Source organism: Cyphomyrmex costatus, unplaced genomic scaffold, assembly GCF_001594065.2.
Source record: "Cyphomyrmex costatus isolate MS0001 unplaced genomic scaffold, Ccosl1.0 scaffold275, whole genome shotgun sequence".
Lineage (NCBI taxonomy): Eukaryota > Metazoa > Arthropoda > Insecta > Hymenoptera > Formicidae > Cyphomyrmex > Cyphomyrmex costatus.
In genome coordinates, this window is record NW_017276855.1 from 312,017 (window position 1) to 330,481 (window position 18,465).

General features: G+C 27.9%; 2 protein-coding genes across 2 annotated transcripts; one reads left to right on the top strand and one right to left on the bottom strand.

Annotated features, from left to right (window-relative positions):
- Positions 1-5,384: 5,384 nt before the first annotated feature.
- On the top strand, positions 5,385-8,541 carry LOC108774841 (cuticle protein 64). The gene is made up of 3 exons (XM_018541049.1): positions 5,385-5,428; positions 6,438-6,728; positions 7,720-8,541. Exons 1-3 carry the CDS (start codon positions 5,417-5,419, stop codon positions 8,095-8,097), a joined length of 681 nt encoding a protein of 226 aa, XP_018396551.1. The 5' UTR covers positions 5,385-5,416; the 3' UTR covers positions 8,098-8,541.
- Positions 8,542-10,369: 1,828 nt separating this feature from the next.
- On the bottom strand, positions 10,370-13,547 carry LOC108774800 (E3 ubiquitin-protein ligase RNF12-B). The gene is made up of 4 exons (XM_018541000.1): positions 13,478-13,547; positions 12,200-12,426; positions 11,474-11,605; positions 10,370-10,666 (listed from the first exon to the last, which is right to left on the bottom strand). The coding sequence occupies exons 1-4, from the start codon at positions 13,545-13,547 to the stop codon at positions 10,370-10,372; spliced, it is 726 nt and encodes a 241-aa protein (XP_018396502.1).
- Between the last annotated feature and the right edge of the window lie 4,918 nt (positions 13,548-18,465).

Consider the following 18,465-nt stretch of genomic DNA (forward strand, 5'->3'; position numbering starts at 1 on the left):
AATGCGAGCATACGTATATATATATATATATATATATATATATCGAGGTGACGCGAGGAACGTGCGTGTAATAACCGGTGCGCGACGAATGAAACATGGAATTTTCGGCGATTTCGCCGAGGCTGACTGACCGGGCCCGGCACTCACGATTAAGCAATGCGTTACAAACGATTATACATCTCGCGCTTGCAACAAACGACGAGAGGGCCAGTTTCCGGTGTCGAAATCAGAAACGGTTGCCGATTTATGCAATTCACGAACACCCGCTTGTCTCTCCCACCCGGAAACCATATGGTTCAAAGTGCTTATTAGAGTCTCTTATCAAGCTCATTTTCCGGCACATATTCTCAATAATATCAATATTCGATTCTTAATTTCTAACGTGAATTATGTAATAGCAAAGCAGATATAACTTTATTTTAATTTTTAAATATTTTTAACACATAAATAATTTCATAATTTTTTTTTAATAGAAATGTAAGATTTTAAAGAAAATTATTTTTGCAAATTTTCTCTAAGTACTTTTTACACATAAATTTTAATTGCCAAATTAAATTAAATATTAGGTTTCGTTCGTTTTTTGCAATGCAAAGCGTAAAGAAAAACGGTCTAAATCGAGCGGTAATAAGATTTTTTAATTAATAAAAACCGAATTGCTAGAATAGACCACTATGCTTACAGACTTCTCCATTTTCTTTGAATCTTGTTGGCAAATAATATTAGAATTTACGATGGATGAGGCGGCTACTAAACATAAATCTTTACAAAGAAATGTTCAGAAGAAATTTATTCGCAATATCCACCGTTCTTTCTCTCGACAAGAAACCATTTTGTCTATGCAAAAAGTTACTCGTTGGCGCCGGTCTCCATAAATGTCACATGTAAATTCGGATCATCTATATTATCAACCGTGTTCAAGAATTACCAGACATCCTTTTTCTTTTCAGCATGATAAAAATCCGGATTCGTAACGCTATAGTATTATTTTTAATTAAAAAAATTAACACGCTCTCCTTTTCCTGCAATGACCAACAAAAAATCTTTCTTACTCGTAAAAGATGGATTAACAATGATGGATCAAATGTTTTATTTACTTAAATATAATTTTTATTGTTTTATTTTAAATTGCTATATCAAGCTATATCAAGCTTAACATAGCATTTTAAATAAAACAATAAAAATTATATTTAAGTAAATAAAACATTTTATGTGTTATATTTTAATCTATTTTATTAAATGTTTATTTAAATTGTGTTAAACGTATTATATATTATATATAATTTAATTATTTGTTAGTTAATTATTTAGTAATTATTATTTATTATTTCATTTAGATCTAGAAATACTATAATTTAAGAAACAACAAAAAATTATTTTATTATTTTTTAAAATTATTAAATAAGAAAAAAAAAATCTGTATTTTGTGGTAAGTGATACAAATTAAAACTATTTAAAATAAATTTAGAACATAACTTTACTTTGTTTTGATCAATTATTTACATTACTAATCGGATTTAAAAAATTAATATTATCAATATATATATGTTGATATAATTTCGTATGAAAAAAAGCAATTAGGAGAGAGAGAGAGAAAACAAAATTCCGATCAATATTTCTTTTAAATTATCTTTCAAGTTTAAAAAAAGTTGCCGAAACTTATGATACTTTTTATAAAATGCAGAAGCATTTATCAATTCTAATTTGCAAGTCATAATTTATAAATTACAAAATGTGTGTTCAAATTACTCGCATTTTACCCAGCTGAGACATTAAGTTCATTTAAATGACTCTAAACTACCGTAAGCATCTTTCGATTGATTATTTATGTTTATCAAATCATGTGAAGAACACAAATTCGAATTTATATTCAGAAGTTCGCACCAAGATGAAAGTTGTGAAGAAATACGTCAACTCAATTGCAAATCAATTCTGATTGATAGTTTGGTAATTAGATAGATTATCTTTTGAACCCAGTTGACTGTATGATAAAGAATAAGATTAATGTATTTTTTATTTTAATTAACAAAAGAGAGACAGAGAAAAATTTAATTCTTACACTATATAAAAGTATCTTATAAAACGTTTAAAGAAAATAATTTAATACTTTTTCTATAAAAACTTTTTATCGAAAGGCTTATATGTTCTTCCATTTATTAATTTTTCTTCATATATCCAAATTAATCATTTCTTTTTTATATTGTCAGCAGATTCCTTAAATATAATTTATAATAATATTTATATTCTACAAATATTTAACATTCATTTAAATTAATTTTAATATTTAATATCTTTTAAAAGTAGTTAGCTTTTAAATCAACATTTTTTTAAACATTTATTTATAAAAAAAAATTAAAAATGTAAAATAAGAGGAATGATTTGCCTGTACATATTGTTAACTCGCCGAAGATTAATTCCGAAAATCCTAAGATTGTCGAATAGTTTATTATACATCGCCTACGATATATATACATAAACAAATAATCTACATAATCTATATAAATCCGTTTTGACTTTTTCTAGTGGGTTCTACGATTGTAAAAGAATCCGAAAGATGCATTCTGCTGGTGTGACCTCGCATACCGCGATTTCGACGTCATCCGGGAATTCACAAACTAATTTACGGAGTTTAATGACAGCGTCCCGGGAGCGACATGTTTTTTTCTTCTTAGTTGGATGTGCAAGGTCACGTATTTCTTTTTCTTTATTAACTTGCCATCTAGTATTATATTTACCCCATTTCACGAATATATTTTAATTTTACACATTCTTTCTGACAATTTCTAATTAATGTAAAATTTATTATATATAAAACAAGTTTGTAAAGGGATAGTTACTTATATCTCTAGGTATTTACTTATTAAATCTTTTAACTTTTTTAGTAACATGAAAATTTTATAACACACACACACATGTATTTTATAACACAAAGTGTACATATATAAATTTAAAAACTAAAAAGAAGAATATTTTATATAATGTCTTTATTATTATATTTGATGATATTTATATGATTATTTATTTAAAAAAATTATTTTTTATTAACAATTAATTTTATTCTTATTCAATGTATATATTATATAAGATACTTCTCTGTAATTTTAAAGATAATCTTTATCTCTTTAGGTCATTTGCAATAAATTTTACTTTTATATTACTGTTTCTTACTTTTTGTAAAACGATACAAACAACTATGTTACAAATAATACCCGTGGTGCAACATGATCCATCATTGAATAGCACGCAATTTATCAGTAAATCATAAATATTTATCATACGTAACGATGTCAAGTGCTGTAACGAGGATAAGTGACGCGTTACCGTAATAATTTTCGTCAACATGTAGACAGCTGCTCATCTATGAGAAATATGTATTAACGATCACGCTTTCTTCAGGTTTTCTGGAACTGACCGAACAGGTGGGGCCAATTAACAAGCAACGAAATTGCGCGATGCTGCTCAAAAGTCGGACCACTTTCGGTAATAGCACGGTTCAACTTGAAAAGAAGAATCAGGCCGGTTCCATAAATTCCATAAGCATCCCGCGAAAAGCATGGAACAAAAGAAACGGGTGGCGATCATTTAATTTTACAATTGTGAAATAAAATTATAATATAACATAACATATATGTATATATAGAATTTTTACTGTAAAGGTATAAAATATCTTACAATAATTAAATAGTTTTAAGAATATTGTTTGTATTTTAAATGCAATATTTAAAAAATTTAAAGTATTCAATAGTTTTCACATACAATAAAGATTACAAAACGTTATAAAATTAAAATTAAATTAAAACTAATATTTTTCATATTTTTTCCATATAATTTCCTTTAAATATAATTGATCCTTTTTTTTTATTTGACGCCATTTTTGTATTTGTTTATTATAGAAGAACCATGGAATCGATTCTCTTCAAGCTTTTTTTCATTTTTCTTCAAAGTTTATGGGATCTCTCAAATGCGAATCTCATGCCTGTCGCTTTTTCCCCACTGACTTCGAGAAAAATGAGACATGGTATCGTTACGTGGTAATAAACGACGCAATAATTTATGGATGGGTGGGCATCCAAATGTAATATCGCGTGATACGCGCAATATTGTTATGTCATTTTTATCGAGTAATTAAGTAAAATCTCTTAAGGGGCAATCTTTTATGTCCTATATTGTTAATATAATACAAACTTTCATTAAAATTGTACATTAAGAAGTACATATACACATAATTAAAAGTAATATTGTGTAATTATATAATGTACAAAGTTTATACATAAAATACGTGTATTATTAAAAACAAACTTAATTTCAAATTTTTATTGATATTAATATTAAAACAATTTTAATCAAATTCAAGGTGTACAAAATTATGCGAAATATTAAATGCGGAAGAAAAATATTTTAATATAATAAAATGTTTTAATGTGTGTGTTTTGAATAAAATATGAAGACAAAATTAAAAAGCTATAATAACATTATTGTATTTCTGTCCCACATGAATTTAAACTTTACCTTCTCTATATACATGGAACTAGTTTGTTTCATTTACACACAACTTACAACATAATTTTCTTGTAGACATTTATTGCCCATAGTTAGTCGAAAACTAAAAGCTCATCATTTACATATATTTCTCATTCGCGCAAGATTTCAATTACGGAATCAGACGAGCGTGCAATTGCATAATCAGATGATTGAGAGAACACGCGTGTGATCATAATCGCAAAACAAAGAGCTACAAAAATTGAATTAGTACCGAGCCTTAATTAGCCATATTCTATCATATAAATTGTTTCTTTATGCCATTTACAATTTAACATAATATTTGTAACAAAAATAATATATATAAAAAAATTTGATTAAATAAAAATTTATCTAATATAACATAAATTTCTTCTTATAGTTGAAATTATTATATAATATTATGTAATAATTTAATTTAAATTTTGTTATAATTATCGTTATGGCAAGAATTTCTTCTCTTACTTAATAATTATAATTTGTAAAAGATGAGTATGGTATTACTAAATAAACAAGAATATAGAAATACGAAATTTTATAACTCATTAAACTTTATTAAATTAGGCTTCTTTATACAGTTTCCCACACAAACAATACTGAATGCTATAAATTTCGACGCGTGCGAGGTGATGCATTTGCGCAAGATCTGCGCGGGTCTGTCTTACGAACGCGAGCGGCGAAAAGAGTCGCGCGGGTGCGAGTTTTTCGGCGATCCCCTACTCGCGGGACCCGGTTTCGGTTTCTTTTCACCTAACCGCGTTTCGGTGGCGGGCCCGGTTACCTACCTCCTTGCTCTTCATGCCGTCTCTCCTTGAGGGTTTATCGTATAAAAGCAGGGGGATCTTCATCGTACTCATCAGTCGCAAACACGACGAACCGAGTCCGAAATTCGTACAGCATCATGAACACCAAGGTATAATCGGATATGAGAACTTTTTTATAAAAATTGATTGACAAAAATTCGTCAGAAGTATCAAAAGTCTAGAAAATCTCGAGAAAACTGATCGTGCGTTGCAACGAGAGTGATTCGTGTTTAAAAAAAAAAAGAATAAGACATTCAATTTGTTAAAGTGGATATCCACCAATTACGCAAAACGTTTGCAAGCATTTTCAAACTGAATAAATTCAACGAAGCCTTCAAATACAAAAACACTACATACAAAATATTCACAAACATTTGCAAATGTTTGTAAAAAAAATGCTTATTTGGTGGATACCCACCTTTACAAAAGATAGACAGTTTTGCAAATAATGTAAAATTAAAATATTTTAAATAACTAAATTTATCAGGAAATAAATGAACAAAGAATATTTATAGTAAATATTTTTTATTTTTAGTGTATCAAATTAAGCTAATTTTCAATGTATTTATAGTTAATGTAAATTAAAATTTATCTATTTATTAATAAAACACAGAAATACAGCAAACAATTTTTTCTTAGCAAACTATTGTTATAATAGAATTAAAAATTTTATTTTTATTTTTAATTTTGTTATTTTTCACGTTTTTATTTTGTATGTAAAGTAATTTTAATACAATTTTTAATTCAATTATAAAAATTTTACGACTTGTATATTAAATTTAAAAAATGTCATTCTTTTTTGTACATTCTGATTAAATTACAAAATATTCTTAAATCTGTATCATGTTATGCAATTAATAAATTTGCAAACTTTTTAAAAAAAAAGTAAAATGTATAAATAATTCAATTAAAAAGTAGATTCTCGAGAATTTCAAATTACAAGAATAAAAAGGGCTAATGAGAGTAAATTCGCTGTTAATGGTGCGATCATATAAAAAGTATATTGTAGTAAATATAACAACGAGAAAATTAATACAAAACTATACGTTTCGGCTTACATCCGAGCCATCTTCAGTAGTTAAGTCGCAAATAATTAAAAAATGTCTAAATGATTTACAGGTGGTGGTTTTCTTCGCCCTGGTGGCGCTCGCTTTCGCTGAAGAAACGAAAAGCGACGATGCAAAGAAGGTGGATACGAAAAAAGATAAGCGTGGTCTTTATGGAGCCTTAGGCTACGGCTACGGTGTTGGTGGATTGGACTATGGTCTCGGTGGATTGAACACATACTCGTCCCTTCCGCTCACCAGCGTGAGCCACGGTGTTTCTACCGTCTTGACGAAGGAAGTCGCTGTACCAGTGCCCCAACCAGTTGCCGTACCCGTCGAGAAACACGTCCCAGTCCCAGTTAAGGTATCGATCTTACTATGTTTTTCCTTTCCCGAACCTTTCATTAGAATGCTAACATTTGCGACTACATACGATATGTATAATGAAAACTCGATAGTAAGATTTGATAAAGAGTATTTGCGATAGTATCTTCCAATTTTCTTATATCAATATCACATGTTGCTGCTAATGGGAAATAGTAACTTTTCTAGGAATCAATTTTCTGAAAAGCACAATTAGATGAAAGTAAAGCAATTAACAAATGACTTATTGCAGAAATAATAACTTCACTATATTCATATGTTTCAATAGAAAGATCGTTTAAAGCCGATTAGGGTTTCTCCAATAACGACATAAAGATAAAGATTATTTTACAATTCTCTGTATACTTTTCATCTCTTAAATATATTAACATAAATATTTTATTTTTAATTCTACGTGTATTTTATTAGATCTTTAACTTTGCTTCATATATTCTGCCTCTGGTGTAAGTTAAAATCTATGAATTTAATGAATCCTTTTCACATGCAGATATATTATTTATTTTTCAAGAGATTTCTATTTGGTAGAAGTATAGAGTTAGTTTCTAAAATGATACGTACTAAGATCTATACTATAAAATATGATAATCTAAACTTTCGAAACATATACGCATTTCTACTTCACTATAAAGTAATGATCGTACGAAGAGAGATATACCTACTGTAACAAGTAGAGCGTGATTAGGAGCGCGAGGTCTTCGTTTTATACATGATGTCTTGGATTGTCATGGGAATCAGTCACCTCGATCTAGATATCACTCATAGTAACAAAATCAAATCTATATTGTGTATACATTTGCATTCTTAATAAAAAGCGCACTGTCTTTGAAATCGAATAATTAAGTAAGTAATAAAATAGCAAAATATTTGACTTCTAATAAACTGATGAGCTAAAATAAGCTCTACAAAGGAAAACAGATTTATTCATATAGACTTCATTCATCGATAATCAAATTTAATCCTTTTCTTTTTAGGTGCCATACGCCGTGCCAGTCGACCGCCCGTACCCCGTTCAAGTACCCAAACCCTACCCAGTCGAGGTCACCAAGCATGTTCCTGTCGCAGTAGACCGCCCCGTGCCCGTTCCCGTCAGCGTTCCAGTTAAGGTTCCAGTTCCCGCCCCGTATGCCGTTAAGGTGCCCCAGCCCTACGCCGTCCCCGTCGTCAAACACGTGCCGGTACCAGTCGAGCAGCCACTCGTTTACACAAAATTGCACGCTGGTCTTGGATATAATGGATACACCGGTCTTGGATATAATGGATACACCGGTCTTGGATATAATGGATACAGCGGATACAGTGGTTACAGCGGTTACAGCGGTTACCCCAGCTATAGATACTCTTCCTGGTAAAATTTCAACCCGAGAGCGGCGCTCTTCGTCATCGGCGCGAAGCACACTTGGACCGCGTGAATCTTTCAGAGCTTTCAGTGATCACTTTAGGAAAGCGTTCCCAAAGAACGATATATATATTAATATGTGTTAATATATATTCTTCTTCGTCGATAAGTGTGATTATAGTGAATACCTCACGTTTTGAAAATTAAGGGACAATTCGGCGAATTTTTCATGTGGGATTCTTTTGAATATTTTTACTATAGGGCAGAAGGGAAGAACAAGTATCTAAAAAAGAAGAGCGTCCTCTGATTTTGTATGAAAAAATTAAAAGACATTGTCGTGAAGAAAGAATTTAAGTGGTGCTCGCGATCATTAAGTGTGACTACTTAGGTCTATATGTTTCTACCTGTAACTTTATTATACTGATTGTTCATCATCGAAATAAATCTTTTCCTATGACAAAATCGTACATTCTTACTTCCTCTTACTATATTCTCTTTTCTATTAAAATTGCAAAAGAAATTTGTTATTTTACAAAACGTGATGTAAACGTCGTGATATAAACAAAAATATTACAGAAAAACGTAAGCAATCGAAATAAAAAAATCCTTTATCTTATACCTTATTATTATATATATATTTTATACTTTCTTATTTATAATTGTTACTTATATAGGCTTTCTTGTATTTACAATTAATAATGCGGGTGTATAGATTTATGTAAGATAAGTAATATATCGGAAGAATCAACGTGATAAATTAACTGATAACGGATTTATGATGAACAATTTAAGCTTTTGATTACGTGGACATCTCTTACGAATTACAAAACAAGATTAAAATTGTATAATCGCGGGCACGAAAGCGAAATTTTAAGGTTGCATTATGAGAAATGGTTACTTGCGGCGGTGAAATGTCCATTAAATGGAGAACGAGGACACGTTAAACACGCGATTAATGAAATTTGCATGCGGAGCACACGCCACACAAAACGTACGTTGTATACGCACGTATCGTAAGCGATCCCGTTGAGCAAGTCCAAGTCGTAACGCTACTTGCACACCTGCCCAATAAAAAATGTCGCAACTTGATATTTATGACTATACTCAGGGGGTTTCGCGAAAGGCAACAGATTCTACGAGCGTGAGGAATAAGGATGACACTGCTCCAGTAAGTATAAATGTTTTATTAAAAAATAATATATACCAGCTGTGTGTCTTCTAAAATTTACTGCCAATATATGTTGAAAATTTATAGTGCACGTAACGTAAATTATGAATTCTCAGCGATGGCAGTGAATTTTGGAATACAGTCATTAATATAGCAAATAATAATCTCACGTAACCAAAGAAAAATTATAACAAAAACAAAAACTCAACAATGTTATAAAAACTTACTTGTCTATATATACAAATGCGCTATCTCAATTCTTCAGAAATTAAAACGATTAAAAATACATTTTTTTAGAGTTAGTTGCGTCAACAGAAATAATTATATCAAAGAGAAAAATCTTATTTTATATGTTCTATTCTTTCGTTTCTTCCAAAGTTAATTGAATAGAACCTAATTCAGAAGAATTGCGACATTTATGTTACAGCCTCGTCGACTTCTCTTTCTATTACTATATTCAACCATTAAATTGCGAGAAGATTATATTTGATAGAGAGAAATTGATTACCTAATCGCAGAAAAATCGTTTTACAACATTTAAAAATCTTTCTCTACGTTACAGAAATACTTTGATGACGATTAATGTGGAACAAATTTTTTTTTTTATCACACAATAATCTAATGCTTAATAAATTATATCCGACAACATAAACATGTATATAAGTGTATAATTAATATTCCGAAATAATACGAAACGACAGTATAGAAAATAAAAAGTTTAAATTTTTCCAATTAATATCAATATTATATAAACTTTTTCATGCAATTTTAATAAGAATAAAATTAATTTTCTATCCAATTCTTCTTTCTTTTTTTTAAATCCAACTCAAAAGTGATCTGTATTTACGCGATAAATTTGGAAAATACCATTTTATATTCATGTATCGGGTTATCGACTTTGAAAGTAGAATGAGTCAAGTTTCCAAGAAAGGGCAACGTCATTTAGAGTACTCGTATCTTACTTATTTAAACCCTTTAACATTTCGCTTAAACCGCTTTCAAAGTGACCGGTTTGCGTATATCGTACGTCAATGATTTATTTCTCGATTTACTTTTCCTTTCAGCCACGTAGACCTCGCACACTGCCATAATCAGTCGTTCTGTCGCATTTCGAAAGCTAATGATCGGTCGAGTAGTCGGGCTGAGATGGCTGGAATTGGACCTGCTGGTCGCTATTTTGCTGATCGTAGGATTCATGGCCTTGAGAGGTATAAGTGCTATAGTGGGCCGTCTCATGGCTAGCATGATCACCTCCGCCTTCTGTTCCAGTGGAAATGCCACCTTCATCATGATTTGATTGTGGAATCGGGATCGTTTTCGGCACAGGGATGAAAATCGGCTTGGTTAAAGTAACTGGATGAGGTACGGGAACCGGATGCGGTATTGGCACCGGTTTAGATATCAGGAACGGCACCTAAATTAATTAATTCATATAGCGATCTTTTTTTTTGTTTTAACTTACCTATTATTATTTATATACGCTTGTCTTTCAATGCGTGCTCTTTCTATATATGTATAAATATTGATTTATACTGCAAAAAATATTAACACATGTCACTTAGTAATAATATTGATTAAGACCAATCTTGAAAAATCGAGAGGTTCGAATTTTAGCTGAAGTAATATATGTTTATCGCGGATAATAAATTTTTACAGATTTAAAATACTAATAGCATCGATAATTAATTTAATTTGTGAAACTATTATTAGTTCAGTTGATTGTGTTCAAATCTGAGAGTAATTAGGGCACAGTCATATATATATCTGAAATATAAATGTATTTAAAATATATATAAAATATTATTCCAACTTATCTAACTTTGATTATAGTTGATGCTTCTTTTACTTAATTAATTTATCCACATATATAACGGTCTTTATTCACACACACACAAACTGATTTTATTAAATCAACTATATCTATTTATAGTTCTATAATCAATCTTTTTTAAGTAATTAAAAAAGCATGCAAAAATTGATGTTTATTAAAATTGTAATATAAAGTCACTATCATAAAATTTTTCTATTTCTTATTATATAAAAATAGAAAATTCTAAATTTTAATGCATAAAAATATCAAGTATAAGAATAATATATAAATATATAGTTCTTTAGATATAAGACAAAATATGTAACTATAAAGTATTTTATAAAATAAATTCTTTGTTCAATGTTATGTATCATTAGCTCATTAAGCTTATCTTTAATTGGTAATAAATACCTGCTGATGCACTTCCACCGGAATTGGCTTTTCTATAGGCACTGGCACGTGCTGCGGCACTTTCACTATCTGTGGTACTCGAATTGCTATAGGATGTTTGACGGGCACCGGAAATGGGATGTGATGAGGTACCTAAAGAACGTAAAAAAAATAGTATTGATTAGCCATATGCAAACATTTGCACATTACACTGTAAGAAAAAAAATTAAAAATTTGAGATGTTTTCGTACTTTTATTAAGATAATACTAATATTGAAATAAAATTATTTTTCTCTTTCTGGTTTTCTTTTTCCAATACCTATTATTATAATATTATATGTATATTGTATTATACATACGTATATACGTACATATAATCTATATAAATAATTTCAGCATTAAAATGTATAAAAAAATATTACTTAACTATATTAAAAATTTTTTTTTTAATTCTTAAGAAAATTTCCGCAATATGAAATTTTTGAACACACATTTTTACTTTTTATAAATATGTATATAAATTTACCGAAAAAAGTGTTTTATTATATTCTGTTTTATTTGCTTTTTTCATTTTATTTTCTGGTAGTTTTACAAATCTAGTTATGATTTTTGCAGTTATTTTGGATCTCGACGTCCGATCTCAAATTTTTTAAAACAAGATTAAATTTATAAATAGTTGTAAAATATCGAGTTAATTAATACTTTCGAATTGTTAATTAGCTTTCGTTTTCTTGGAAAACTGCTCACCTTAACGGGATACGGTACAGGGACCTTGATAGCTACTGTCTTAGTAACCTTGATCACCTTGGTCGGCACCTCGTGTAAATGTACTGATTGCGAGATGAGCTTCGGCTCATCTGCTCCAAGACCATGACCTTCGTGTACCAAGAACGAGGGCCATGCCGTGACCGCCATCGCCACCAGCGTGAGTAAAAACTGCAAAGGTATAACATCGTCATGAAAGCGTAACGGACCTGTCTGACAGATTGTAAATGAGCGATTGAACATGACACCACATCAATTACAACGAAAGCAATTGCGTAGAAAATTTCAACAATCAAGATGTAAGCACTTTCAATCTTAAAATTTGTTTAATTAATAGTTACAAATTTCTGGTTTAAATAAATATAAAAAATTGTTAGAAATATGATATATCAATACAAAAAATAATTTTTATATTGGATTAGAACAAAAGTTATTAGCGCTATTTTATTTACATCATATGTCATGTTTTTAAAAAAACTTTTTATATTTAATAATTATTTCTTGATAGAGCAAAGTTTCAGTTCTAAGAATTTGTGTTTATTATTATGATACGATGATTTTTAACGGAGTTATAATTTAACGGAATTATCAAAGTCAAAATGCTCTTTTCATTGAATTCTCAATAATTCAATAATAAAAAAATCTTAGAAATAGTTTAAAAAAATGATTTTATAAGTAAAATCTTACGTGAAAAAAAACTTTTACGTGAAAAGAGATCAAAATTTTTTGCAGGTAATTTTGCACGTGACAGGCCTACAAAATAAAAAGGAAATTTTCTATCTTTTGTTTAGCTCCGGATAATAATTAGTTTTTATATGTAAAAATGACCAAATTCATAGAAACTCAAAAGACACAGTAACTTTTCAAAAGTAAAGATTTTAAACATTAAAACTTCTTTCTAATTAAAATTTCATTTATTTTTAACAAAGTTACAGCTGTTTAAATTTTTCAATCCTCAAATTCAATACTCAAACAATCACAGTTTATATTTCACGATCATCTATGCTTCTAGATTTCAATATAGCTACATAATTAAGCAATCTCATTTTAAGAGAAACATTTTGAAGTAATGTCATTCATGAACATTTTTGCCCGCGTGAATAATTCTCAAGAGATTTATCGAAATCACTATCAAACACACGTATCACAAAGTCGTCAATTCCAGTAATCCGAAAGTTGCGTTATCCAGAAGAAATGAAGAAATACGATGATTCTGAAATCTCCATGATTTTTAAATTTTTGACCACGATAGAAACTTACGAATTTCAACATGATTGTCATCTTGTAGTTCTGGATCAAGATCCGATGGTGTTTCCGCACTGACTATCATAGTCTACACGGTGGCTTATATACGAGGACCTTCACCATGAATCGGTTCACCACGAAGAAAACACTCACTCACTCTCTTTTCGACTGGCCGATCTCTTTCGCCGTCGATCTCGTCTCCTCTTCTCCGTTTTTTGCGGTTGTTCCTTTTTGCGATTAGACTTCTCATGCAATTAGTTCAACGACCCAACCAATCATGAACCAATGGGCGCGACGAAAAGAAAATACAATAGGGTGTAAGAAGTCTTAGCATAAATCACGTACAAAGAGATCGAGAGTCACGATGATCACGAAGAGGCACACCCTTTTCAATACAAAACTTAATGGATACATATTTAAAAAAATGCAAATTAAGGATACTTTTATACACATTTTTCTTAATTTAAATATAATAGTAATTTAGATTAAATTAAATAATAAATATTATGTAAATATATAAAATTATGTGAGTATAAATTCTTATAACATAGAATATGTATTTATATGAGTAATTTATAACATATAATGTAAAAAATTTAATTTAATTATAAATCTATTATATGTATATTATAATATACAAAATATATATTTACGTATACATATATATATTATATTAAATATAATAAACAAAAAAGGTTATTCACACGGATTGACTGTTTGAGTGGTTTCTCGTTAGATTATCTCATGCAAATAGCAAAAAAGCCTAGGAAATAATAATTTCGACATACAACTCGTGTTTCAATTTCCGGTTGTATACTAATGTGAAAAACGTGCGATCAATGTCTTCTCAGAAGCAAAGCGAGTGCAATGTAAACGAGAGTGAAAGGACTATCATCGAAAGGTAGCAACGGAGTTCACGAAGTAAAAAGGCCTGCGACCTGATTCATCGGTTTCCACTTCGCATATCATTGCAATATCATTAAGAGTGGTATTCGTTTCTCGTAAGAAAATACACAAGTTCATTATCAATCAGTCGCGGTATAGTACATACATAATATTTACTTTATTTCTAACAAAATCTATAAAAGAAAAATTCGTATTTTAAAACAATTTTATATAATTTATAAAAAGAGTATTTTCTTAAATATATTTTGTAATATATGTTTCAATTTTTAATAATTTTTTTACTACAATATGTTTATATTAATATATTTGTATTTAGTATAATTTTAATAAAATTATTACTTTTAAAATTTATTTAATGAGATCAATATAACATATAATATGTATGTATAATCCAAATTCATAAAGTAACTATTTTGCGAAGATAAAAAAAACTTACGCATGTTTCAGATTATTTATTATAATACAACAATTTTATAATACAATTATTTATTATCAAATAATAATTTTGATAGTTTATTTCTCTAATTATATCAAATATTGAGAATCATTCTCTAAAAATAAATCAATAACTTTAGTGCTACACTGATCATCATTAATAATCAGAGAATATTTATTACATGTTTTTCAGTAATAAAATACACAGTTTCACACTTTTAGAGTGTACTTCTCAATAATTATTATTTAGTACCATATATTTCTGTTAATAATGATTTAAGAAGTCTATTCCAAGTCTTGAAATCATTTCAATGTATTTATTTATTTTATTTTTGTTAATAAGTATAGAAAAGTAGACACACTTTCTCCAATGATTGCAAATCATTTATACTATATAAGATTACACTAATACCAATGTCTATAACATTGCAAGAATAAAAGCAAAGAGAATAATCATGAAACCGAAATCACTATCTAAATAATTATAAAACTGCAAAATTATGAAATTAAATCCGAACAATTTGGATCAAATTAAATCGATCAATAACTATTTTAAAAAATGAGCATAACATTTTTAAAATTAGCAATTTAAATTTGTTTAGCTGCGAATAGTTAATTATTTCCAAATTATGTGAGCAATCTAATAAATGCATCCGCGCGTCTGTTTATACAAAGTTATTTGCAATTATTAAATGCATAGACATAATTATCAATTTACGTATCAGCTTATATAGTTATTATGCACAATCTCGGTGAATGAATTTACCGACTTTCATTGAAAGTGAGAGGAGAAAGAGAAGATTGTACAAATAATTTTACTTTTGCTTTTGTATCGAACCGGTTATTGTTCTTCTCACTCTAAAGCCTTGCTCGTTCAAATCTGATAATATTTTATGGTAAAATTTCATAATTTATTCTATAACTGCACATTTCTATAGATGCACAAACACAATGTGTACAAAAAATTTAGAAATTTGTTTCTCAAAATATTTTATCAATCTTAAACCATTTTTTTAAAGAATTATAATAAAATACATAAAAACATAATTAAAAAAAAATTAGTATATTCAAAATATAACAAAATGAAGCAAAGACCAATAAGAGTCAATTCTCAATAATAAGATATAATCCAACACAAATGTATTAGTGAGTAACCCAAAAACATGCATATAATTATTAAAAAGTTATAAAAAGTATATTAAATTTTTTTATTTAATACATCTATAAAATAACTTAAACTATTTTCTATTAAATGTATTATTAAAAAACTGATACAAAATACTCTCTTTTATTATTTAATTTAATTAAATTTAATTATGTAAAATTACAAATATCAATTATGTAAAAAATTAATTTAAGACGTAATCAGTATAATAAGATTGAAATTATATTTAAAAGTTCATAGGCGGAGATACGGAAGTGAACGTATGGGAAAGGTATTACTTCCTACCTTCACTTGACTTATAATTCAAACATACTGTAGAAAAACAAAGTTTTAACAAAAGGACAATATTTTTGCGTAAGCTTCTTTTTCAGCAAAGCCAGAGAAAGGCATAAAATATATATGAACCCCGTTATTCATATTGACTTATGACAGAATATACGTATGAATTTATAGAGAGATCTAGGAAGTGATTTATTGTTCGGCAATAACAAAGAGCTATTGTTAACTCGAGAAGTTATACTAAAACTTTCAAAAATTTACAAAAAATACTTTTATTTGGAATTAATAAATTCTTTCTGCTACTAAAAATACAGATAAATAAAATTTTTTTAAATTAGAGGATTACTTTTTATGAATATCTATAATATATGTAATTAGACTGCTACGTATAGAGCTACGTATAGAAAAAGAGATAAAGTAATTTAATAGCTACACTTACATATATCTTAGCAACATAATTTATAACTTTCACATAAATGAGAATTTTTTAAAGTTGTAAAAATATTTAGCGAAAGCTTTATCTTAAAACTATCTCTTAAAAACTAATACAGTGTTTGGTGCTATATTAAATTAGTATAATGCGTACTTACATATGTCAATACAAATAACAAGCATATAATGATACAAGCGTATTTTAATTTGAAAAAATTGATATAATGCACGTTTATGTGTTTTCCTCGTATGATTAATATTCTCATCATATAATCGCAAATTCTAGTTTTATAACGAAAAGGTGCAACTTGCATAAAGTTACTGATGCCTAGCCTGCTTATCGAAATAGTTTCCTGTTCACTGATTCGTAAATAACATACCATCGTAGATCATTCGTACTAAAGTCAGTATATAGTCTTAAAATAAATAAATTATTAAGTTAAACTAATCATTAATTTTCTTAGAAATATTAGAATTAAAAATTCTATCACAATAAAAGAATTACTAAAAAATCTTTGTGTGAAACTAAATGATTATTAACTAAATATATTATTTTTACTTTCCTATACTCAAATAAATTGTTTATCACCATTGCACATATATAATTTTTAAATAAGTTACTAAATATATAATAATTTAAATTTAACCGTTATTTATAAAAAATAACAGAAATAGACATTATACAACACAAAACATTATTAAAGAATTTTTTATTATAATAATTTGTATAAAACTAAATGTTTTATTAAAATATTGTTTGTAATTTAATTCTAATAAGTTGCAATAGAAAAGTCATGTAAAATTTTTTTATTATAATTTTAAATTTGATTATAGTTATGATAAATATATTAATTATGGATAAATTTAATTTAAAAAAATAATTTTAATTATTAATCTTGGTTTAAAATAAACAATTACAGTTTTTAAAATTTTAAATTTTTTAAATATTTTAATTTTATAATTTCAAAAATTTTTAAGATTTCTGTATTTTACAATATAAATGCATTACATACACACACAACGGCTACGTTTTATAAAATTAACATCCAAAGGCTTATGGATTTTCGAATATTTTGATCTAACCCCTCTTACTTTCTAATAATAAATAAACAATGAATAAAATTCTCAGTAAATAATATATAGAAAAAGAATAATAATATTAATAGATAATGTTTTTAATATCTATTAGACTACTAAAATATATTTAAGGACAAGAATCAATAATTGAAAAATAGAACATTCCTTTATAATAATTATTTTACAGTTTTTTTTTTTTTTTTTTTTCAGAAAATGTTTTGATGAGTTGTTTATCCAATTTTAACTAAAAACTCCGGCCGAGTATTTGAAATAGGTTGTTGTGATACCTCTGGTTTCAACTCTGGTTTCAATACGTTATAAACGCGCTGCTGGCAATTTACATTGATTCTCCTGAGAACACGCAATATTAACGCACCAGAGTACTGCGAGAAACATATATATAGGCAGAATTAATTGACTGTTTGATATTATCTACACCGATGGCATTGTAATTTTAATTAATTAATCTTAATAGTGTATGTATAGATGAACCGTGTTAACCAAATGTATTATTTAAATAAATTTATTATAATATAATATATATATCTATATATATGTATATGCAAAAGCATTTCACAGGATTTATTAGAGATAATTAAAGTAAATTAATTTGCAAAATTGTATAATAGTATTATCTATACATATATATATATATATATATACACATATATAATAGTAAAATTATCGCAATTATAATATTTTAGTATAT

Excerpts from the sequence above, each read along its gene's own strand:
- LOC108774800 (XM_018541000.1), bottom strand. The coding sequence starts at position 13,547 with ATGATAGTCAGTGCGGAAACACCATCGGATCTTGATCCAGAACTACAA. Across the intron at positions 12,427-13,477 it reads TGACAATCATGTTGAAATTC|GTCCGTTACGCTTTCATGAC; the intron begins GTAAGTTTCTAT and ends TCTGTCAGACAG. Across the intron at positions 10,667-11,473 it reads CGGTGGAAGTGCATCAGCAG|GTGCCGTTCCTGATATCTAA; the intron begins GTATTTATTACC and ends TAATTAATTTAG.
- LOC108774841 (XM_018541049.1), top strand. Across the intron at positions 6,729-7,719 it reads ACGTCCCAGTCCCAGTTAAG|GTGCCATACGCCGTGCCAGT; the intron begins GTATCGATCTTA and ends TTTTCTTTTTAG.